Here is a 24148-nt window from a genome sequence, read left to right as displayed (position 1 = left end):
TTGTTCACCTGATGGTCTGTTTTGATTTCGGTTGTTGTCGTTCATTGATTTAGCTTTCCACTTCTCGATTATTTGTTTCCTGATGTTGCATTCTTGTGAGATTGCTGTATGTTTCTCGCCGCAGAAGTGACACTTTAGTTTTTCGATTGGGACCTTGTTGGTTTCAATCGAAATGTAAGGACAGGTTTTTGAATCATGCTGTTCAGAGCATCTGAAACAGATTAGTGGTTTGTTACAACCACGTTGTCCATGACCAAACTGCAAACATTTCGAACAGAAAGAAGGTCCGTTACGCCTGTTGTTGTATTTAGCCCATTTTACTTTGAAGCCGTAGACACAGTTAACCTTTCGAAGGTTTTCCAAAATGTTACCTTCCTGTACTTTATTAAAATACAGAAGGTAGTTCTGGTCGTCGTCGTTTTCGTGTCTCCTTTGTTTCATTGTCATTTTGACAATTTTAACTGGTGATATGTTTTCCGTTTTCAACTCCTTTTCCAAGTCTACGATCTCCATCATTGGAAGTCCGTAGAGCACGAATTTCATCTGTGGTTCCTGGTTTGCATAGGTGTGAAAGTGGTGTTGTTTTTCTCTGAGGAGTTTGATGAATCTGTCGTAGTCGTCCCAACTCTCCGTTGATACAACTTTTGTTTTGAGTTTATCCTTTTTGACGTTGATCATAAAACTCCTGGGTTGGTTGTTGATCTGGTTCATCAACCTTCTGATCTCCTGTCCTCCACCACTAGTTATATGGATCGGTGGTGGTTTTGGTTTCTGCTGTGATGTTACGTTGATGTCTTTCGATGATGATGATATTTCACTTTGTTTTGGTTGTTCTGGTGCTTTGCTGTTATCTCCGCTGAAGTTGAACAATCTGTCATCGTACAGATTCGTCCTGGTATTTGAGAAGTCAAATTGTTTTTTGTTGTCATCTTTCTTTTTGCTAGCACTAGATATCTTTTTGGCTGGCGCACTGAAGATTTCAAGTTGGCTGCGACGTTTTTCTGCCCTTAATGGTTGGACGAATTGATCCATTGTTGTCTGTTTTGTTTTGAGATTTTCCATCTCAATGTCATGTTGCTTTTCGTTGTTTATATCCTCGATGATGAGAGTTGTCACGGGTGCTGAATCTTGTTGTTGAGATTCAGGTTGGTTTTCCGAAAGTTTTTGGTTACTTTCCTCGTTGTTGAGATTTGTTGTTGTTTCTACCATTTTGCCGAACAAGTCAAAACACGTCTGAACAAGTTGAACTGAGATTCGAAACTTTAATCTCTGTTGTTGTTATCTGGAGCTTTTGAGAATTTTGAATTAATTGCGGAGCGAATTAAAAACACGTCTGTTCCCTTTGACGGACCGATGTGAACTGTAAAAAGAATCTCATATTCTTAACTAAATTGTTGCAATTTCTTTCTCTTTTTTGGTAACAAAAAACGCACAAAAAAATATGTTTCTTTTTTATTTTTTTATTCCCTAGAGATATACAATACATGACGACACAGGAAAAATGTTTCTTGCTGCTTTTTTTGTTGTTGTTGCTTCTCAAACTTCACATTCGGCTTCGCTTAATATAAGAGAATGAATATCAAAAGCTGATTTCGTTTTTCTTGGCGGTTGTGGTGGTGAGAACAGATGAGGACCAACAAAAACGGAATTTAATCGTGGTCGGTTGTATGGTGAGTAGCCTGAAGGATACATGTGAGATGAATTATAAAGAAATGTTTGAGAAATAAATAAAAAAGGAAATGTTTGAAAGTAAATACATTTGGGTATGAGTTTTGAGAGTTTGTTGTGGATTAACGCATTTTTTAGTGCAAGATAGCATAGCTGAGGACCAGAGCTCGAAGTCGACTCGAATTTTGTATGGAGTCGAGTCGACTTTTCAGGCAGAATTCGAGTCGACTTCGAGCTCTACTGAGGATAAAGGACTGTAGAGACCGAAATCAAGACTTCCCAGTGTCGGTCTCAAAGGTTTCTTAGTCTCGGTCTCCAAGTCTTCCCACTCTCGGTTTTGAGATTTGTCAAGACCGAGATTTTGAAGATTTCCTTCGTATTCTCGGTCTATGTTCCAGTCTTAATCTCAGTCTCTGTCTCTGACTCTGTCTCTGACTCTGTCTCTGACTCTGTCTCTGACTCTGTCTCTGTCTCTGACTCTGTCTCTGACTCTGTCTCTGACTCTGTCTCTGACTCTGTCTCTGACTCTGTCTCTGACTCTGTCTCTGACTCTGTCTCTGACTCTGTCTCTGACTCTGTCTCTGACTCTGTCTCTGACTCTGTCTCTGACTCTGTCTCTGACTCTGTCTCTGACTCTGTCTCTGACTCTGTCTCTGACTCTGTCTCTGACTCTGTCTCTGACTCTGTCTCTGACTCTGTCTCTGACTCTGTCTCTGACTCTGTCTCTGACTCTGTCTCTGACTCTGTCTCTGACTCTGTCTCTGACTCTGTCTCTGTCTCAGTCTCTGTCTTGGTCTCGATCCTGATCATGGAGGACTGATGAGCATTCCATCTTAATAACTCTCAAAACTCATGACTAAGCTTAAAATCATTTTTGCAATATAAAACTCACCTCGACTCGTATTGAGACCAGTTTGATTCCATTGTATTGACATATGACCGAGTGACATTCTCTTCGTTGCAACAGCCTCCAAAGTCGTTAGTGGACAACTCGGACGATGTAGCGCTTCTTCAAACTTCGGTGTATATGGCTCAAGCATTCGAATTTTTCCCCAACGATGAAAAAACAATGAAACGGCTCCAACCCATAAAACCAAAACAAGGATAACAATGAGCGCTTCTTCGGGTCGTACAATAATTCTGTTTCCTGTGAGTGTGAAAAATTGATGAAACAGTAAATCAAGATTGAGTCATAAATCAAATTGAGGATGTATGCGAGGATATAATTTACAATGCTTTTTGGGGAAAGAATGTTTTATGTCTTTTTATTTGTCTATAGATTAGACATGAACAAATGTATGCGGATGTCTATCATCTATCAAGCCACATCATCTTATTTACGCATATTTAAGCTTTAAAATGCTTTCTCATCATCATGGATTAATATATCCATAAAAAATGATAATTTTTGGTTCATATTATGACATTAAATAAAATAGAACGCTTAATGCTTACAGATATGACATTTTTCAAATATGTGGGATTAAATGCTCAATTTCTGCTTTTTTTTCGTCGTAAAATTTGCAGACATTGTAAAAAAAGGAGATCAATTTCGATGAAATTCCCATGCGAGCCATCAACGATGTTGTGTGAATAAGATTCATGTGAAGTGAATAAGAGCGATGGATAGCTCACATCCGTATGGGAATTAAACATTTTTTTATGCTCATATTCAATATAAAAATTGAATTTCGATTCACATAAAATTGAATTATTTTCCTGTGAATGTTTACTGAAAATTGGAAGCAAAAAAAAAAGGATTAATCAAATCAAATGTATCTCTTTTGGATCCTATTGGAAGTGGATTTGATCGAGAAATGAATTATTGAATTCTGATTGAGTTTTTTTCTGTTGTGTTGGGATGCTTTGAAATTTAATTGAGCTTCATAGTCAATTACGTTTGGAGCTTGCTATGTCATATCGAATAGCCTCCGGTTGATATCTCACTTATGAGTAGGGACAAAAAGCTATAAAATACGTGATATTTTTTTAAGAATGGAAAAGCTGCAGTGATATATTTCTAAAATGTTGATAACATGACAACTGAATTTAAATTCTCTCGGTAGTCAGCTCCACCAGCAGTACAATGCGGTGAATCATATTTCTTCCAGTCATAATGAATTGAAATCCAGCGACACGTTGAGCAACTTTGTGTCTTACAGTTAATACATCAACGCAAACGAGTCTTAGTCAACACGGTGTGTTATTCGGGTTATTTTGAAATTGTCATAAAAAGTGAACAATAAAGTCTGAATTGTTTTCGGAATTAAATTGGTCAGTTTAAACACGGAAACTATGCAATGATAAATGTCAGTTACATTTATCGAATATCTATTAAATGAAGGGTTTTGGACAGATTTCTATCAATAAAATGCATTTTAAAGGGAGTGCAATAAGGAAGTAGCATTTTGAGATCTGGAGCTTTGATGAAACTGATCAATCACATTTTTATTAAACTTTTGATCATTTTTGATGATTTTGATCAGTTCCACACCTTTGGTTTCAATTTCTCATTGCAACTATTGAAGTTGGATTGCACAATCAAAAGATGCTACAGATGCCCACCGTTCAAATCAGGAGTATGTCTAAGGGTGGAAGATGGGAGGTTGGATTTAAACATCTTCCCGGTTTTGAACGAGAATCTTCAATTTTCTGGGATTTTTCATAGAAATAATTACAAACTCCGTCTCCCTCCCACAACTTCTACTTACTTACTTCCTTAGCAAAGGCGCACGAGAGCCTATTGCCGCATTTAGAGTTCGTCGGAAGCTTAATTTGTCTTTATACTCCTCCAACTTCTAAGCTTTCCAGAAATCCCGGTCCTGGCAACGAGAAAGCATACCAACTTTTGGCTACGATCTCGCTTCAATGCATTTCCCAACGCCAACAAATGCAGCTTTAATTCCATCCAACCCAAAAAATCCATCAAATTAACTTTAAAAACACACCGCAAAGTCATTTTAAATCCATTTATTTTTCATTCAATTGATCTGATAAAATGTCAATTCAATCTAAAGATAGTTTTGTGCTTACTCTCAATTCTGTTTTTTTTTTTTTTGTTCACCATGCGGTAAAATGCAAATCAAATATTTACATTTCATTACAAATAACGATGCATGAAATGTGTCAGATTGAATTTCATGCTGATGAAAATTTCATTCGGGTTTTTTCAGTTAGTCAGGGTTTTTTTTATTCATAAATACGTCAGTCAACAGAATGATTTGTTAAAGTGTAAAAAAGTAAATATTTAGTTTAACGTGTCATCGAATTCAAAAATTTATTCATTTTTGCTTTGGAATTTAAAAAGGAAGTTTGTCAAGGAGTTTGTTAACTGGTTTATTTGAAAAAGTTGCTTATTTCATAATATGGAATAGATTAGCTGACTTATGACAGTCAGCTTTAGTTGTTTAATGATTCATTTTGTAGTTCTGGTGAATTAAAGTTAAATTTGCAGGAAAGTTTTTTGAGTTCTTAGCTTAGAAAGTCAACTTGAATCAAATCTAGTAATTATTTTCCGATTTTATTCATGGATGCATCTTCATTGTAGGAAGGCACGCGACGTACATCATCAACAACCGACATTATCCCAGCGAAACTCTGACACCAAACCAGATTCGATGAAATTCTATCTCAAATCAGAGTCAAGTTTGCCTGGAGCATGATTTTCAACCAGATTGACGTCATAAACTTTCCGAATTGACATCATGAACTTTCCAAAGCCCCATGTCAGCGTGACTCTAGTCCCAGACCATGCTCGACAAAATCAAGCCTTGAAACAGAGTCAATTCGATCTCATACCAGATTTTCAGTCATTTCTACATCACGTACTTTTCAAGATTATTCTCACAATTTATCGTATTTTTAGAACGAATCTCAAGCCACGCGTTCATCCAAATTCAACAAAATTATTCTTTCCAAGAAGTCCTAACACAACACATGAGAATAAATAGATTTCAGCCTTGCTTACTGCTAACTCTTAATTGACTCAAATTACCAAACAATAAGAATATTTTTCCCAATCATCTCACTTGAAGGTTCATTAACTTTCGAAAAACGCAGTCAATGGAAATACACCAATGAAATCCCAAAAAAAATTCCAATTCAATCATGAACAATAATTTGAAATATTTATTGGATATATTGAATGGAAGTATTTATTTACTGTTTAAATTCTTAAACGAATTTCAAAATAAGTACAAAATTACATTGCAATTTAATAAATATCACTTTAGTCAACAAAACTTTCTTTTTGTTTCATTCGTTGACTTTTCTTGGTATGGGGGATTGTGCGGATGTTACGTAATGCTAGGAGATTGCAATCAAATACCAGAATTGAAAGCCCTTGCTTAATGCAAAACAGTTTTGAGATGAATTGGCGTCGATTAGTCGACTATATGAGACATACCCGAGTGACACAAATGCAGAAGGTTCCGCAACAGAGTTTTTAAGGCACGTTAAACATCATAACGCCATTTTGCCTCCACATGGCGACATCTTCCATTCTGTATTAATAAAAGAGACTGAACAGGGACTTAAGAGCCAATTTCAGAGCCTTGTTCGTTTGTATTGCTCGGGTATGGTTGCCAAGTTACTCAAATATCAAGTTTATAGCTAGTAATACAGTCGACTAATCGAACCCTTTCCTGATCCACTCGGAACCCAAAAATGAAGTGCCTTGATGTCACCTAACATTTACTCGACCCCACAGCAAAGCATTTTAACGTACAGAGTAAAAATAAATGGCTGTCATGCCCATCAACAGTTTATAAAACTTTGTTAAAACTTTTGAGACTTTCAAACTGCATGAAGACGGGAAAATCACCAACAAATTGAATCGAATTTCTCTCAGTTTTGGGAATTGAAAATTGTCTAGAAATATAAAAGTTGTCAAATGACTCCGTAGTTCTGGAAAAAAGCTGCAATCATAAATAAGTCAATTGATATCAGCTGTAAATTGATACAAAACGCCTACGACACATCCAAAATCATGTTTAAAACATCATGTGATTTTCTATTTTAAGCCATAAAATTTGATTCTGAAAATGACTTAATGCCTGAATCTTTACAAGACGTTTCATAAATTTTTTTGATCCTTAAATATGCATGAAATGTTTTCATCGTTAAGAAGCTTTAATTTTTAAGGAATAAAATATTCAAGCTCCTTACAAAAGCTTATTATAAATTTTCTGACATGCGGGGTTGTTTAAAGATATTTTTTTTTTGTGTGGATAATCAACGGTATACGTCTTGTCAGTGCTTATGGTCTTTAATTAAAGACATCTTTTGGGATGAAGGAAAAAATATGAAATTTAAGAGGATGATAAGGATCCACAAAATCTCGCATCTTAAATGAGCCAACCATACGGCAAGCATAATTTACACAAAAAATGCAAAACCTTGAGCACATCCACATCATCCTAAATTAAAGAATAACTGAATAACTCACCATGAAAATCATATATTGATGCTGGTGTTGTTGTGTTAACCGACGACTTTATCACATTTTGTATTTGATTTTCTTTCGATGCCTTAAGTTCAACAATATAACCATCTGGTAAGATTGGAACTGTTGGTCCCCGACTCCATTCTTCACCTGAGTCATAATCTTCATCACTAATCTTAATGCTACTATCGTCGTAATTCGTTTTCAAAGCCAGGATTGTGTCTCTTTGTAAATGTGCTATATATTTTTGGGTAGAGAATATTAAATGAGTAAATGAAAGGACGGACATAATGTGTAAGGACAGAAGAGAATAATGATGTGGAAGATGCTCTGGATGGATTTTTGTGGTATGTTTTGAAGGAAAAGTTTGTATGAAATTTGGAGTTTCGAATGGAATCGGTTAAAATTCAGTGAATTATAACAGGCATGTCTAGTTATGAACTTGATATTTTTGGAACATCCATAAAATCACAAATTTGTAACTAGACACATGGCCGACTAATTTCAGTCTGTTCTACTCGAATTTGGTATTTAAAGAATGGTAATCCCTGAAGGTACACGGTGTAGGAATAGCTAAAAATCAATCCTGAGGCACGCTGGACGCTAGACTGAGGCCGGGTTTACTTGAACCTAGCCTAAGACTAGAGCCAGGACAACTTAGTACCGGATTTCCGACTTGATCTAGATTGAGATCGAATTTCATTGAATTTGACAAGAAGCCAGAGTCAAGTCAGTATGAGGCTGGATTTTCGCCCATTTAAACACAATATGACTTCTGGGGATCGTTGATTCCAGTGCTAAACGTAGGTACCACTGGTTATCGTCACTTAGTTCTGAGTATGTTGACTTTATATTCTCAACATTGCAACATTTTGCGTCTATACCGTATAGTAAAACTCAATTAATCAATCAAAAGTACAGACATAGCCTGACGTGACTGGAATTGGTTAAGTATCTGAATCGAATGATTGTCTTATGATATTAGGGTATGTTTGCCTCTTTCGTGTCTATAGCCTCAAACGTCAACAATAGAAAACTCACAAAACTCTTTCAATCCATAGCAACTGCCACGAAAATTTTTATAAGATTAGTTAGATGATAAATGCTGGTAATATGGATATAAATTGAAGATAAACACAAGAGATTAATACAACTTAATAAAAATTTTCTGCAGCCCATACATCCCCAAATAAATTCTGTGCAACTTGTGTGTGCCTTGATGACCATTAATGAACAATGTCTCGTGAGATTAGGTCATAAGGAGAATGATAAGAACAATAATAGTAAAGAGATAGATGACCAAGGAGGTAATTAATTGACGTGATTTTAATTACTTGCTTCAATTGCTATGATGTGCCATTTTGCGCGTTATTTATGAGACACAATTAAAGAAGAGCCTCGGAATTTTAATGGCCACTAATGGTTGACACTTTTATGTGCTAGAAATCACATTGACTTTTTTTTCTATGTCATTTCGAGGTCCTCTTAATAGAACTGAAGACTCAAGATGATGAGTAGACATTTTAGTGGAAGGACTTTCTGTGAAGATTAAATGGAAGTAATTTGTAATCTTATTCTTGTCAACAACAACCACCGAAGGCACTTAACGTTCTTTTTTTCTACAAAAACCAACGTAATTTGTTACTGAAGGAATGGTTTTCACACCTTAATTGCTGCGCACTTTTAGTATTTTTTTGTCTACCTTTTTTTTTGTTATTGTTGAAACACATTTATAATCATGGCGGGTGATATTAATTTAATTTTATTTATTTACACAAAGTATTCCCTCTTCATTATCCTTAAAGTTATCTTAAATCGCATGTAAATGCCAGTTTTTTGGTTCTTCTTTGGGGGTTATTCATAAATGACGTTATTTAGAAGTTGGTACACTAAGGATAAAACCCGAAGTCTCAAAGTGCTTTCTGCGCTGAGTTTTTGTCTAGCCTGGCAGTCAGTCAAAGCGGGCCTTCAAACGCATTGCTTTTGAAGGAACATAATCAGTGGGCAAACTTGCCAGTGAGCAATCGAACCAGACCCATACTGAGACATACTTAAACGACAAAACTTGATCGTTAGGACATCATTAAGTAGTCATATTAGCGGTAAGACATGAAGTTGCCCTAACGAAAATGTGACGGTCGATTGAACTGTCAGGATTCTTGTAACGGTTATCAAGTCCAACTATTGATTCTCTTGAAGACTCCTCGAAAGGCACACGGCGTAGAAACGGAAGGATATCTGGTCCCTGGTTAACGTGACTTTAACTACAAGCCTAACCTATTAAACAAGCTTGTTCAAGTTTTGTGATACAGCCAGCAACAGATTAAGATGGAAAGCATTTTGTAACAACCTAGGCTCCAAATCGGAGCTTGGTTCTAGTAAGTAAGTAAGTATATCTTATGAAATTTTGATGAAATTCGGCCTCAAACCAAAGTCAGATTGTCCTGGCACCCGTTTTTTGGTCATTTCTTTTCCAAAATGTCTCGTAATAAACAATCCCCTAATTTATTCTTACATTAACCTAGTTCATGCTCAATAATTACCATCATACCCAAACATCTTCAATCTTAATATCTTCACGAACGGAAACGATATCGCAGTAAACACAATCCTTAAATTTTTTGATATCTTATTTTATAGGATAAAGCATTTTAAATTCGCATTTACATTTCATTTCCGAAAGCCTTCATTTAGTGTCTGTGTGTTAATAAAAAAAATTGTCTTAAGTTGACTTTATTGTTTTGGCATTTTCTTCAGTCTTAAGTGTATTTTTTTATGGGGCAGAAGTATTAAAGATTGAATTGATTAGGCTGGGAATGATTTTTGATGCACAACATGTTTTATGTCTGCAGCAAAATTTAATTATGTCCTTAAATAGAGTTTAAAATCCAACTGATTTTCTGGATATGAGAAAGGTATGAGCGGTAGGGAGGACAGCTTATCCTGACAAGCAAATAGATGGCTTTTAGGTGCCGTAGAGGTTCTTTAATTTAAAAGCATTCTCTATGCCTGTTAGGGTAAGGTGAGAAGTGACAAAATGTGACAAAAGACACAAATTTGCCAAAAGTGTCAAATAGTCGACAAAAGAGTCAAAATATGAAATGTCACAAAAATATGACAAAAGTACCAAGCCTTGCCGCCTAAGTTGTCCATCCCCTGATAAAAAACTGAATATCAACTCCAACGTAGCCAACATTTGATGCTTGAATGATGCTCGGTTTTTGCAAATGTTAAAAATTGCATTCAGGTATTTCCGAGAACCACTTGTCAGTCATATGGCTAGCTTGTGTGCTAAAATTTGAAAAATTCTTCAACAACAGATAAGTCGTAAGCGATGTCAGCATTTGAATGAGCTTGTAAATATGTTTTTGAGCTCTGCTACTCATAACAGAACATTTGTTGAACGAAAAACATTTCTTATCATGGTTGAAAGATATTAAAAAGTTTTTTTTTTGGAGACAACTTGACAATTTTAAGTTGTTTGATCCCTGAAAAAATGCTTGAAACTTTGTCATACTTCAAGTGCTTGAATTTTTTTTTTGAGTTAGTGAAAGTTTTTAGTATTGGAAAATATAAAAGTTTATCTTATGCTTGATTAAAGGTGTCTTGATGTCATTAGTGCAGTTTTTTGAAATACTTTCATTTTTTAGGAAGCAATTGATGACTGGAAATATAAATGTTTCTGTTAACTGGGTCAAAATTGTTGCTATCAATCAAAAACTTGCTGGCTTAGTTTTAAACGGAGCCTTTGCTCAAATAAAACCTCATTTTCATGGTATTTGAATCAAAAATTTAAGGAATCCATCTATTTTGGTTTACTAGGTATTACCGGGTAATTGGCAAGCGGTAGCCAGCGATAGAGCCAGATTCAGACGCCGATTGGGGGAGGTCATGGATCATACTTGACCTGTACGGCCAGCGAAGTAAGTTAGTAAGTAAGGTATTACCGGGACAGAGACGAAAACGGAACTTTCTCGACAATTCTCAATATCAATCCCGACATTGTGAAAGATTGTTCGAAGGATTCGGATTTCACTGGATCTGAATTCACATCAAGTACCGATATCTAGGGCAACCAAGGCCACCTAACATGCGAACTGAAAATTGATGTTCTATATTCAAAAGTTTAGTTTAATTTGAATCGTTAGTAGCTTAGGGTACCCTAGGTTGTCTTATAATCCAACTCTAGACTCAATTCCGGCATAAAAACACTCATTTTCATCTTTATCTTGATGTGTTCCTTTCAGGTAAGGCACAATTCAATCAAATCTCAAATTATGTCAAAGTCCACAGATTGACATCGCCATCCATTGCTCGAAACTTGAAACTATATCATTTACATCATTAATTCACTTTTTTTTACAGATTTTACGATTCTCAATCACTCTTAGCACAATCTGTTTAGTTGATTACCTTTCAACATTCTGTAACATTTCTAATTTTAAACATCACAGTCACTACAATTTATTCAATCCTGCCTCATGCTGGCATTATCGCTTTCGTCTCCTACCCAAAAGGTTGCACAATGTTGATGAAATATATTATGAACTATGGTAGACATTATTCGACAGCATAATACCTTCATATTTTATGTTACTTGAAAGAGGTTTGTTAACGGAAGTCCACCTGCTATTTTTCTTGATGTGAATGAAAATAAATAATATTTGATGTAAAGCAGGAAGTGATTGAAAGAATCAACAGGAGATGGTTTAATATGCTTTCGGGGAATGTCTGTGGAAATAAATTAAAGCTCATGCATTGAGCTTTAAGGAAAAATTGGAAAGCAATATTATAAGAAACCAGCAATAAGATCACTTTTAGGTATCATAGTCGTATTTCTGAAGCATGATACATGCTCTTTGCCTGTTAAAGTAGTGTTTTATTCTGTTTGAAGGCATAATTCAGAGAATTTGGTAAAGAAGATGCTTTAAGAAGACACTTGTGGCTTTTTTTGATATTGATTGACAAATTTGGACATGGCTCTGATATGTTCATGAGTATAGGTGCCATCAGGTACGCATTCTGAAGATTTTGTTGTAGAAATATTCGTCACAACATATTAAAGATGGTCAAATGACCGTTATGTGATGTTTTTTCTGTAGCTAGCAAATGAGCTCACTTCAGGCGATATCTACTGAAGTTAATGGATGGAGTATAGTCTGTACAGAAAGAGAAGTATGTAAGTTTTGGCCCAAAAATTACTCATTATTCATGCTCTATACCAGTGTTGATATGGATTGCCTTCGAAAAAGGCATTGCCCTTGCCTTTGCAAAGTCTGCCTTTTTTAAAGACAAAGGCAAGATATCAACACTGCTCTATACCAGGGGTGGACAATCTTTTATTTTTCCCGGCACATCTTGGAGGTAAGCTTCGACCAAAATCACACAAGGCATACGGTAAATGACATTTCCAGACATTTTGACTGCACACTAGTGATTCATGACACACAGGTTGCTCACCACTGCTCTATAACCTCCGTTTTGCAAAAAATTAGACATCCTTTCCAATAATGACCAACAATTAATCAATAAATTCGATAATAAACCATAAATTTGGTGAAAAATCATTATAAACAATCTGACCACAATCCACATAATGTCTATCCATATGAAAATTCCCAGAATTATCCAAGTGGTTAGTAGTCCAAACATATCATACCAAAAATCCTCAAATACGATTTAGCACAAAAAATCATCTTCAGAACATCATCCAACATCAATTATTTCAGTTACGTACGCATTCTTCCAGACCACTGATTATCAACATCCACTTACATATGTATAACTGTATAAAAAAATTCCTCTTATCAAATTTTAACGCTAATTAATTAATCTTTGTTGGCAATTACGATGAAAAACGAAAATCTAATTAAAAAAAATCAATCAAACGAACAACGTTTTTACGCTCATTTAATTTACACTGTAAACAGATCACATATCCACTTTGTCATTGAGACGAAAAATGCTTATCAAACTTTATATTCTTTTATGACTGATTCGTTTCAATTACAGCTCTGTTTCATAACACAATTTATGCTGAATTTTATTTATTTTAATATTTTTTGAATTTTTTTTTTTGGTCTTGTGTTCCTCCGATGAATTCTAAATGATAACTGAATGGACGTCAAGTGAGCGAACGTTCTTTTTATGGATATGAACAATTTATACTGACTACCGTTGATGCTACAGCATGGTATGCGAACATATGATTCGGGGGAGACGACGAACAAAAAATTTCGCATTTAAAATACCGAAAGGCGCATGATAACAAAAAAGTATAGAGAATGAGAGGAAATTGAGAGAAGATGAATGCTTTTTTGATAGTTTCAGCATGATTCATACGATGTGAGATTCCGAGGTTTATAAGAAAATATGCGAATGTAAAGCTTTAAGATGTTCGTCTGGAGAGCAAAGAGAGGCAGCACAGAGAGCCCATGTTACCTTGAAATTGTAAATATTTATATTCCCGCATGGCATTTTTCCATAATTTGAGTATCATCGAAATAACCACGATTCTAATTATGTTGAGTATATCATCAACAATAAGTGCCACTTTACATCTATAACTTAGAAATATTCATTTAAGATATGGCCACAGGAAGGAAATGTGATAAGATTCTCAATAAGAAATCTGATATGTGCAAGGCGACAGGAAAATATTGACTGAAATTGTCAAACAATTTTTCCACACAATTTATTACCATGCCGACAGTACTTGATGAAATAAGCCGTGCGGTGACGAAATAACATTTGTCCTTTTCCTTTTTCTTCATACCCAACTGACATCTTTTCGTCGTTCATGTACCGAGATTATTGATATAAATAAGATGTATTTGAAAATCAAAAAATTCTGTCGTTCGTTCCTTCTCAAACATCATCAATAAGGGAGAGAAGCAAAGAAAATTTTGCTGATTCGATGGAGTCATGAGCAAACAAATTGACGAGCTTGTTTATGGAATAAATTGCTCTGTCATGAGTATCTAATGTAATGCAATATTTATTTGAAATTGGATTGAACAAAAAATAAAGTTATTTTCGAAAAAGCTTTTATTTTGCAGTAGATGAGCTTGTTGCTGTGGATTTCAGACTGTCTAGTGAATATGATGGAAGGAATATTGTGGATGAATCAAAATTCAATGACATAGTATTTAAGAGTTGAATGCACAAAGAATTCACTTACTTAACCCGAACGACGCAAAAAAAGAAGGCTTCTACACAGAGATTTTAAGGCTCCGTTTAACCCAAGGCATGGACACTCTTATTCCGCTTTCATTTTCTTTCATCCGGCTCATACAATCTTACATCCGGATGAAATTTTTGTATGGAAATGAAGAATTCTTTCATCCGGATGAAACGTGTGTCAATGTATTGGTTTAACCTCTTTTATTATCCATATGAAAACCCTTTAGCTGCCTTTTGGCCTCTACATAGAGGCGGCTTCTATTTTGTGATATTAATAGAGGGTAAAGCCTCAAATGCTTCGTTGCGGAGTTTTTTTCACTTTTATCTCTCAGGAGATTGTTTATCTGTGCAGTTTTCAATAAAACAGTTTAATTTTTTGACAAGAAGTTATTATTTTGTTACAGTGGTACTGATTGTGGAGTCTCATTGGGACACAAAGAGGAACTAGCTCGAAATCAAGGGACTTATCTTTAATCGACAATGTTTTCGACTTTAAACAGCTTGAAACCATCTCGAAGTTGACTTTTTAATCAAAAAATCTATCCAAACTGACTCATAGTTAATCGTGTATTTTACTTCAAGTCATGTTAAATCAGAGTCGAGTCGACTAAAATTACATCAACATGAGTCGACCAAAAGTCCACTTTATTAGAATTGAGATAAGCTTTGGAGATTTTGTTTCGAAAAATCATAGAAAATTAAAGAATTTTGTCCAAAAAGAGAGTTTACTTTTACCAGCAGGACTTCATGCGCACTAGCTTGTGAATTAAGCAACGCTGAGGGAGAGGTAAACGAGTTTACAATTTTGTTACAGAGTTTTAATGGTGACTCATAATTTTTTGTGAGTCGAGTTTGGCTTAAAGACAATATGCTGGCAATAACGTCATCAAAAGAGCGGGCCTGATACCACTATAAGCTTTAGATAGGGCGGCCATCTCAAAATGGTCTAAAAGAACCCCAGTAGTGTCAAACTAAGAAATGTCCCGATTTTTTTGCGAAAATCCTCTGGCCACCCTAGCTTTAGGTCACAAAATGTTACAGTGGGACGAGAACCGGAGAGGAGGGGTCTCAATTGCTATTTCTAGCGTCACATAATATCCTAACCTCCCCTCATTATCAAACCTAGTTTTCAAAAAATTTCAAACTTTTTAAATATTTCCTTCTTGTTGTGTCAATTTGTCTGATGAAAGAATTGTTTGTAATTCCAATTATTTACATCTCCGTATAAACGTTTTGCTTGCTATTTGCGAATCAACGAAAGAAAAAAAGGAAAGAAAAATATAAAAGTCAATCAATTGAAATATCTAAACGAGATGAATACACGGAATATGAATATTATCCATAATATTGAAGTTATTGAACGATCATAAAAAAAGATAGAGAAAGGTCAGTGATGACAATTGCTGTAAGCATTCAGTCGAGCCTTGAAATATTTTGAATTTTTCAAAATTCCAGCTTTATTTTGCTTAATTACAACAACAACAACAGCATTTCTGTGTAATACCAAATTTTATCGCCGATTTATGTCTCGATTATAATAACATTCGCAGGAGATACAATGTCGAGGATTACATTACGTTGGATGTTTATTGAAGGTAGTATTACTCCATTTACGTTATTATTGTTTGTTTAACTCGTAACAAAACAAGTAAATTTAGCTGTATGAATTTCATATCTCTTCAAAACAACAACAAAACACCCGTAAGCTAGAATTAACAGCATTAAAAACTCATTTCCTGTAATGCTATCAAAATGAATGAATATTTAATATGCCTTACACTAAGCTTCGCAAGAAGATTATAATAATTTTGCATACGGGAATATTTTGATTTAATGAATTGTTCTCAGAACTAAGTTAATATCTGATCTGTTTTACTGATTCCGATGTGCTAACATGTCTTGTTTTATTGTCTATTGTGTTTAATGTGTCACATCATTTTAAAGGTCCATACTATATACTAGCGTGCCGCGGCACACAAATTGCCGGCCAATGATCAACGTGCTAATTTTAGAAAACTTCGAAAACTGCTCGAATTCAATTGATAATGATTGGATTAATCATCTATTTAATAATTAGTTTATTAAACGCTCAATACAACTTCAAGATTTCTTCGATGTAATTAATTAGTCTGAGAGTAATAGACTCATAAAATTAGGATATCATTAACGATAATTATAATTTTTATCATTTTTCTTGCAAGAAACGAACAAGAAACACTGATAATCTATTTTTATGGAATCAACAACTTACTTTCTTACTTCACTAGTCGTACAGATGAATTGTGATTCATGATCTTTCTCAGACGTGTCCTAAAGCTGGCTCTATCGATGGATGTCTTTTTTTAATTGCCGATACCAAATGTCATGTTATCTCCATAAACAGCTTTTTTTCATGTGTTCTTCCTCTCTCGCGTTTTTTTGCAATCAGGAAAATTTGATTCAAAGACCTTGATTAATAGATGTTCCGCAGGTCAGGTGTGATTCATAGCCTCTCTCATTGAGCGTCTAAAACTGACTCTAACCGTTCTTCAAATAATTCTTTGGCTACCTTCTTGCTCTGCTGCCATCTACAAAAGGCACTAGAATCCTGAATATTCCAAATTGACAAAATTTTTCAAAAAACAGAACCATCCTCAGCTAAGAAACCAAGTAAGTTCATCTTATTCTACATCTTATTCTCCTTATTCAACATATTTTGCATAGTTCATCCATAATTACAGTTAAAATGATATTGGAAAATGAATTGTTTCTGCCTTTCCTTTCCATTCGAGAACACGAACCTGATACATTTTGACATAAACCTTGTAAAAGTCGAGATTATTTCACATAAACCTGTGATTGATGTCGAGATCAATTCAATTTCTTGTATACTGACTCAATCCTTCAACACCTGATCGTGAAAATGCCCACGCTTATCAGAATCGTGCTCCGCTTACAACTGCTTGACATTACATCCATTGATAATTTCCTTACCCTTCATTTCTTTTAATATATTCTCTTGCTATACTTTCATTTCATATTTAAGCTTCAAGTTCACATACCTCATAATAAGATTCATAATTTTTTTTTTCGTCTACGGTCTTTATCTTCTGCAGTAACACATCACCGGACCAAAAATGCAAAAACAACTTTCGCTCGCCTTGAAACGAAAAGAATATGCACTTCATGTAATGTAAACTTAAGCAATTCTGCTGTATCGATCGTCTTTAAGACTCTTGTAAAATATTGATTCTGATCTTGGTGGTCAGTTGCATTTTTGAGCTCGGAATCTTCGGAAGTATTTTACTACAATGGTGATATTATTGATAATATTTGTGCTGCAAAGTTTTATTGCAAGTTCAAGTTCGGCTTTAAATTGTAAGTTTGTTCACTTTAAACTGTAAATTATCACTGAAGGATTTCTGTCAGGAAATGGTGAAAGTGCTTTGAACTTTATAGCTGAAACAAGGAAATGTAGAGAATATTGCGTGCTTATGGATATGAAATAGAAGACTTAAAAGTGATAAATTATGGATTTATGGATCATATTTCATTTATTTGTTTTATCCCGGGTGGCATAAAATAGGCAAAGGAGCTTGTAGAGAATCCGTGTGAATAATTAATTGATTCTGAATTTGGTGTGCTTTCCTGAAAAGCAAACGGCGTCCAAAAATCCAACCACTGACCAACTTGACTCTGCCTTGTGTCCACGAGAGATACGGTGGTTTGAGGCTGGATTTTGTGTAATTTTAGTGATTTGTGTCACTCAGGCTTACAAATAGCTGATAAATTAAGCTCTATGTCGCTTGCCGGAAGGCACACGGCTTCTAAATTGTCGAAAATAAATTCACAGACCGACTTAACTCTGGCTTTAGAATGAATTTCATCGAATCAGGCTTGAAAGATGAGAGCCAGAGATGAAATGGTAGTCAGTGATTCGTTTGCGGATAATTTGGAAGCTCGTGTGACTTTCGAGCTTTCAAAAAGTTTTCGAATTGAGCTCTTTGTCGATAGCTGAAAAGCACATATCGTCTAAATAGCCAAAAATCCAGCCCCATGCCGACTTGACTCTGGATTGGAGATCGGATTTTATCGAATCTTTACAAAGCTTAAGAGACTTGCTAGAGACACGGTGACCTGTGGCTGGATTTTGAGCAATATTAATATTGTGTAACTTCTAGGTTTCTAAACAGCTGCCAAATTGACTTCTATATTGCTTATTGGAAAGTATATGACATAGAAATGGGCAAAATTTCAATTCAAGGTCAATTTGACTCTTTCATTAAGTTTAGTCTGTTGCTAGAGTCACGCAAGTCTCGGTTTAGATTTTCGACCATTTTTAAAATCATGTGCTTTTCGCACTAAGTCATAGAACAGCAACCAATAATTCAAAAAATCATCAAAATTCCAAATTTTTCCTCTCATTTCCACTCAAATCTCTATAATTTCAGCATCAATGTATTATCACATGCCACATATGTACAAATATGACGATTATGATGAGTGCATTGGAATTTTTAATGACGCTGCAATTTACTGCATAGCCAATGTTAAAATACAACGAAATTCATCATCCGAACTGAATAATTTCATCGTTGAATATTCAAGTAATCACAAGCAGCATTATCGACATGATAAATTGAAAAGAGGATTATGTGTAAACTATTGTCTAAAACTGATTGCCAATCTGACTGATATAAAGCAATATCATACGGGTATTCTTAACAATTCCCATGGATTGAGCTATTATAATGCTGAATATTATCGTGAAAAATATGATGAAGCAATAAATACATGCATTAATATGGAATTGATTGATAAATATGGATTGAAAGGATATACAAAAGTTCAAAACTGTATTGATATTGAGTATCAGAACTATCGTAGCAGTTCCGTTGATTCTCTTGATAAAATTGTCGCTGTTATGCTTGCTATAATTCTGCTATCAATAATTACGTCTAGTTTATATGATCGCTACTTACGCAACACAATCCACTTCAATGACAATTCAAAAGCTCACTATCAAGGCACACTGCAATCAAAATCCCATCAAATATTGACTTTGTTTTCCATCCGACGAAATTGGTACATTTTATCATGCGACTCAAAAGCTGAATTTCATGATTTGAAAATATTTCAATGGATGAGGACATTCACATTTTGGTGTGTGATTTTAGGACATGTACTACCTATGAGTATAGCATTTCCAATTTTAAATCCAATTTATATTGAAGATGTAAGTAAATAGTCAAATTTGATTAAAATTTTAAATTTTCTTAAACCTCAAAAAAAGTCAATTCCAACCCCTTTTGGAAGTAAATCCAAATCCAAATCATGAACACCCAATTAACCCCATTCAAAACAATTTTTTTTTTACAGTTCTACTCAAAGCTCACGTCAATGTTTGTTGTGAATGGCAACATATTCGTGCAATCATTTTTCTTCATGAGTGGCTTCCTATCAGCATACCTTTTCATGCTCTACAGAGAGAAAGATAAATGCTCAAATTGGATATTCTTCGTTAAAGCTATAATTTTTCGATATTTACGACTTATACCACTTTTTGTATTTATGATGTTACTTCATGCAACATGGCTTTATCATATGGGTGATGGACCATTTTGGGATGAAAATGTACTTGATGACCGTGAATTTTGTAGGAAGAATTGGTGGATTAATTTGATTTTGTTAAGCAACTACATTGGAATTGATCAAATTTGTATGCTACATGGTTGGTATCTGTCGGCTGATTTTTGGTTGAGTGTTTTAGGATATGCATGCTTGATTTTGATCTATAAGTAAGTATATTGTCTAGTTTTATGTGGGTTTATAATGCTCTCTTGATAGCAGAACTAGAAGTTGACTCGGATTTTATAAGGAGTCGAGTTGACTCATTTCGACTATTTCATACAAAATCGGAGTTGACTTCAAGCTCTACCGAATAGTACAAGTCAGGTAATCGATCCACAATCTGACACCAGGCAGGTAAGACTCTAGCATGGCATCTGATTTAAACAGAATATTCTTCTAGTCAAGGTCTCGACGGCATGAAGCCGGTTTCTCGGTATACACTTACTATTATACTCATACTTGGTGCATATCCTAGAACAGTGGATCAGTTCTAGGCACTCTTTTATTTTTCGCGGCACAACTTGGTTGATTGACACAGCAGACGGTTCATGGAATTTCCTAAAATTTTAAGCGGCACACAGAATGTCTATTACTGGTCTTTGAAATTCCTTAGGTTAGAGGCAAGGATATGTGTATACTTGGGGTAGAAGCAGGTTTAAGTGTATAGGCATACGTAGATGAATACCATGAAAGCACCTGTAATGTCAGATTTTGGATCAGTTAAATTATTGTACTATTCGAGTCTGAGTCATCAGCACAACTGCATAATAGAGCTAAATAGCAACAACTTCAATATCCAGATACAAAATATTTCAAACTTATTAATTTTTGTGAATTTTCAATATTCCTTACATGCAAAAATTATTTATTATTTTAGATATCCATCCCTCAAAAACTGGATTCTATCATCAGTATTAGGGATATCAATATTCCTCACAGGATATATTGTGTATGTGAATAAATTTGAGCCAATTTCCATAGTTTCGCCTGAGTAAGTATGATTATTGCTTAAATGTAAATTTTATAGGAACAATTTTCAGTTCATCTGTTCCAAAAAAATTGAAATTTTATTTATTCACATGAAGATAGTTTTTGATATTTGTGGAAATAAACTAGCAACTTGTTGTGCCTGTTATTTCCATTTTTGCTGATAAAATTCAAAGTCTTTTTAAGCATACAAAAATATCAGCAGAATACAAAGTTATGCGTAACACAATAAATTAAGATTAGGCTTGTTAGATAGATTAATTCTACTGTTGTAGCATAGATTTAATATCAAGATCTTAAATGGCCTCTCATTTGATGCCTTAAAAATGAAATATGATAAAATAAAAGTGTTTAGGTCCTTGAGAGATTTATATATTGAAGGATTTTTAAATGCCATTTTTTGGGTGCTTTAAAGGGCTTTTCTAGGCAGTTTAAGAGAACCGAATGGTATACGTCGGTTTATCGATCTTAAATCCGGCACCAAGCCGGTGTGAATCTCACTTGGTACTTGATTTGAACTGATTCTGCCGGATTTCAACTGAATCTGCCGTATTTTATTTGAATCTAACAAAAAGTTAGAGTCACGCCATCATTGGACCGAATTTATGGTCAATTGGTCGATTTGTGCTATTCTATAGCTGTTAGGGCACTGCTACATTGGATTGTTGACCGATTATTTAGGGGCGTTGTGACCTTGAAAGCATCTTGACATGATTGCTTCCAATCAGTATCCTGTACAGCACACCTAGTATGCTAAAACACCGAAACGTCATCGTATTGACGATAAGACGTCAAGTTCTATAGCCAGTACCATGACGGACTAATTTGAATCCATTTTTACGGTAAAAAATGCAATTCCCTAAATTGTGTCACTCGGGCTTACATTTTATTGAAGATAAAATTAAATTAGTTTTAGGGGATTAACAGTTTTATACAGGAAAACTTTATAGAAAGCTATGAATTATGTCACATTTATTCTGAAAGTTTCTCATACAAATTCTAGCAGAAATAATAATTAGTTTTCACTTTTATCACGAATGTGTGCTGTATAAAAAGTTTATTGTACCAAATCCATAATTTAAACATTATCAGAAGTAAGGTCACCAAAAAGAGTTCACTTGATATGAATGATTCATCACGATTTTCATGAGTTGACAGGATTTTCGATTGATTAGTTATCTCGGTCAATTCGATTAAGTTTCAAGTGTCACGCTACGTCATCGTATTGACGACATTAAGTGAAAATTGGCTGAATGAAACATGACGACTGTTTTCAGTTCAAATTGATGACGAGGGCAGACAACTTAAGTGACAAAAATGACAAAATTTGTGGCTTCAGTTGACAGTCCACTGATTTACTACAAGGAATTTCTCTAAATTCAGGAGCTTTAATCTTCAAAAACACAATTTCCGGCATCTTAAAATTGCTTCTGTTATTAAAAATTAATGCGAATTTCCATATTCCGTACATCCATACAGAACCTTCAGAAATCATCTCATGCCAGTTGAACCGAACGATCCTGACTATTTTCGACGATATTATGCACCAACACACATGAATTTGGGAAGCTACTTTATAGGAATATTTGCAGGCTTGTGGTATCGAGACATAAGAGCTACAAAAGTTGATTATCGCCGACGTTTTGTGAGTGCTGCTTATTTAATTATCCCTAATGAACTTTCAATTCTGCATGTTAATTTATTTTGTTCTTAATTTTTAGTACTTCCGGTTCATTTGGTACTGCTGCCTTCTTTTTGGATTCGTAATAGTTTTATCTGGATATCTATTTTATCAGTATGACTTTGCGAAGCCATCAATTTGGGTATCATTAGCAGCAATCATAATAAGACACAGTTATGGTGTTATCCTTGCCTTTGGCATCATTGGAGTTATTTATCATCATGGATGGTTTGCAAGGAACTTGTTAAGCTACAAAGGATTAAAGATATTGGGTAGAATATCTTATGCTGGATTTATTTGTCACGTATTCATCCTTAAACTTCTCATGATGAGAACACATCAAATGATGGAAATAAGCATGCAAAATATGGTAAGCAATACTTATCAAAATTGAATTTTTTGTCTTCCATTGAACTTTTGATCGGAACTCTTTTTTCCTTTTTTAGTTTACAATCACGATTGCATGCTTCGTACTTAGCAATTTTATTGGATTCTTTCTTACACTCTGCATTGAAATTCCAATCTCTTCGCTACTTAAAATGCTGACATTGAGGAGAACTGAAAGTATTGAGAAATTTAATGATTCAAATGCAGAGGAAAGGAACTAAAATAAAATTAATTTTAAATGATTTTTGAAAATCTGAATTTAAATTCTGTCCATTATAAGTTAAGATATTGCCTTAGTTCTGTGGTAAGCAAGCTTATTGTGTCATGCCACAACTTAACTCTAGAAATTTTTTATCGTGCATACATACATCTCAGATATTTTTCACACTGTTTAGTCACGACAAATGTGTGTGCCCACCACTGCCTTAATATATTTACAATTTAAATGCATGACGTTTTGAAATGTAAGATTCGAGTGACATAAATAGAAAAAACGACGCCACGGACACTTTGAGGCTACGTCTTTAAGTATACGACCGACTCGTCGCCGTGGTGGCAACATTTCAATTTGTGCCAATCGGACTACATATCTTGATCCACAGCATCTTTTCTACGAAGGTGTTTCCATTTGATATTAATAAAAGTATTTGCGATGAGAACTTAAAGAATCTGTGACTGAAGCTTCCTTTAATTGCGTCCCTCGAATGTTCTTCAATTTAAAATAGGAATTTAATTTTTTTAGAATTTTTTTGAACTTTTTCGGCTTAATTTTCACTTTGTCAATTCACTTGCTAGTCTCATCAGCACTATAACTATTCATACTTAGCCCTAACAATCAAAGATCATGATTTCATGATACAGAAACAACACTGATGTACATAAAAGCTATATCTCTGCTTGTTAGGCTAGGAGACACAATAAGCACAAATTTTAAAACGTCTAAGAAGTCTTATAATTCACCAATAAGTAAAAAGCTTTAAATTTTAAGCCAGACATAATACAATACGTCATTCAAGATTTCATTCCATTAACAAAAGCCAGCATGAATAAAAGAATGAAAATCACTATTGACATTTTGAACAAGAAATCTTTCTTTTTTTTATGGCATAAAGAGAGTAAATAAATTTACATGAACAAATATGTATTTTCTTATTACATCTGTCAATGCCTTTCATCTGGATACAAAATAT

At 34.6% G+C, this 24148-nt stretch overlaps 2 protein-coding genes across 3 annotated transcripts; one reads left to right on the top strand and one right to left on the bottom strand.

Moving 5' to 3' along the window:
• Positions 1-1354: 1354 nt before the first annotated feature.
• LOC139098241 (uncharacterized) lies at positions 1355-13798 on the bottom strand. Of its 2 annotated transcripts, XM_070650373.1 has the most exons (4): positions 12849-13798; positions 7115-7348; positions 2561-2815; positions 1355-1679 (listed from the first exon to the last, which is right to left on the bottom strand). In XM_070650373.1, exons 1-4 carry the CDS (start codon positions 12850-12852, stop codon positions 1537-1539), a joined length of 636 nt encoding a protein of 211 aa, XP_070506474.1. In that variant the 5' UTR covers positions 12853-13798; the 3' UTR covers positions 1355-1536. The 2 variants fall into 2 exon arrangements, with proteins under 2 accessions (XP_070506474.1, XP_070506473.1); XM_070650372.1 differs by lacking the exon at positions 12849-13798 and having other exon boundaries at positions 7115-7659.
• A 3785-nt stretch (positions 13799-17583) lies between these two features.
• On the top strand, positions 17584-23179 carry LOC139098534 (nose resistant to fluoxetine protein 6-like). The gene is made up of 7 exons (XM_070650765.1): positions 17584-17650; positions 18724-19508; positions 19652-20070; positions 20781-20894; positions 22370-22535; positions 22612-22941; positions 23018-23179. Exons 1-7 carry the CDS (start codon positions 17584-17586, stop codon positions 23177-23179), a joined length of 2043 nt encoding a protein of 680 aa, XP_070506866.1.
• The last annotated feature ends 969 nt before the right edge of the window (positions 23180-24148 follow it).

Source organism: Chironomus tepperi, unplaced genomic scaffold (genome assembly GCF_022539635.2).
Source record: "Chironomus tepperi strain 1889 unplaced genomic scaffold, CSIRO-AGI_Ctep_v1 contig_445, whole genome shotgun sequence".
NCBI classification, from domain to species: domain Eukaryota; kingdom Metazoa; phylum Arthropoda; class Insecta; order Diptera; family Chironomidae; genus Chironomus; species Chironomus tepperi.
This window is presented reverse-complemented; position numbering and strand designations above follow the sequence as displayed.

Coding starts and splice junctions, on each gene's coding strand:
- LOC139098241 (XM_070650372.1), bottom strand. CDS start 7,400: ATGTCCGTCCTTTCATTTACTCATTTAATATTCTCTACCCAAAAATAT. Junction 2,816..7,114: donor ATCAATATATGATTTTCATG/GTGAGTTATTCA, acceptor TCACACTCACAG/GAAACAGAATTATTGTACGA. Junction 1,680..2,560: donor TGGTCTCAATACGAGTCGAG/GTGAGTTTTATA, acceptor TGTATCCTTCAG/GCTACTCACCATACAACCGA.
- LOC139098534 (XM_070650765.1), top strand. CDS start 17,584: ATGGTGATATTATTGATAATATTTGTGCTGCAAAGTTTTATTGCAAGT. Junction 20,071..20,780: donor TGCTTGATTTTGATCTATAA/GTAAGTATATTG, acceptor TTATTATTTTAG/ATATCCATCCCTCAAAAACT. Junction 22,942..23,017: donor AAATAAGCATGCAAAATATG/GTAAGCAATACT, acceptor TTCCTTTTTTAG/TTTACAATCACGATTGCATG.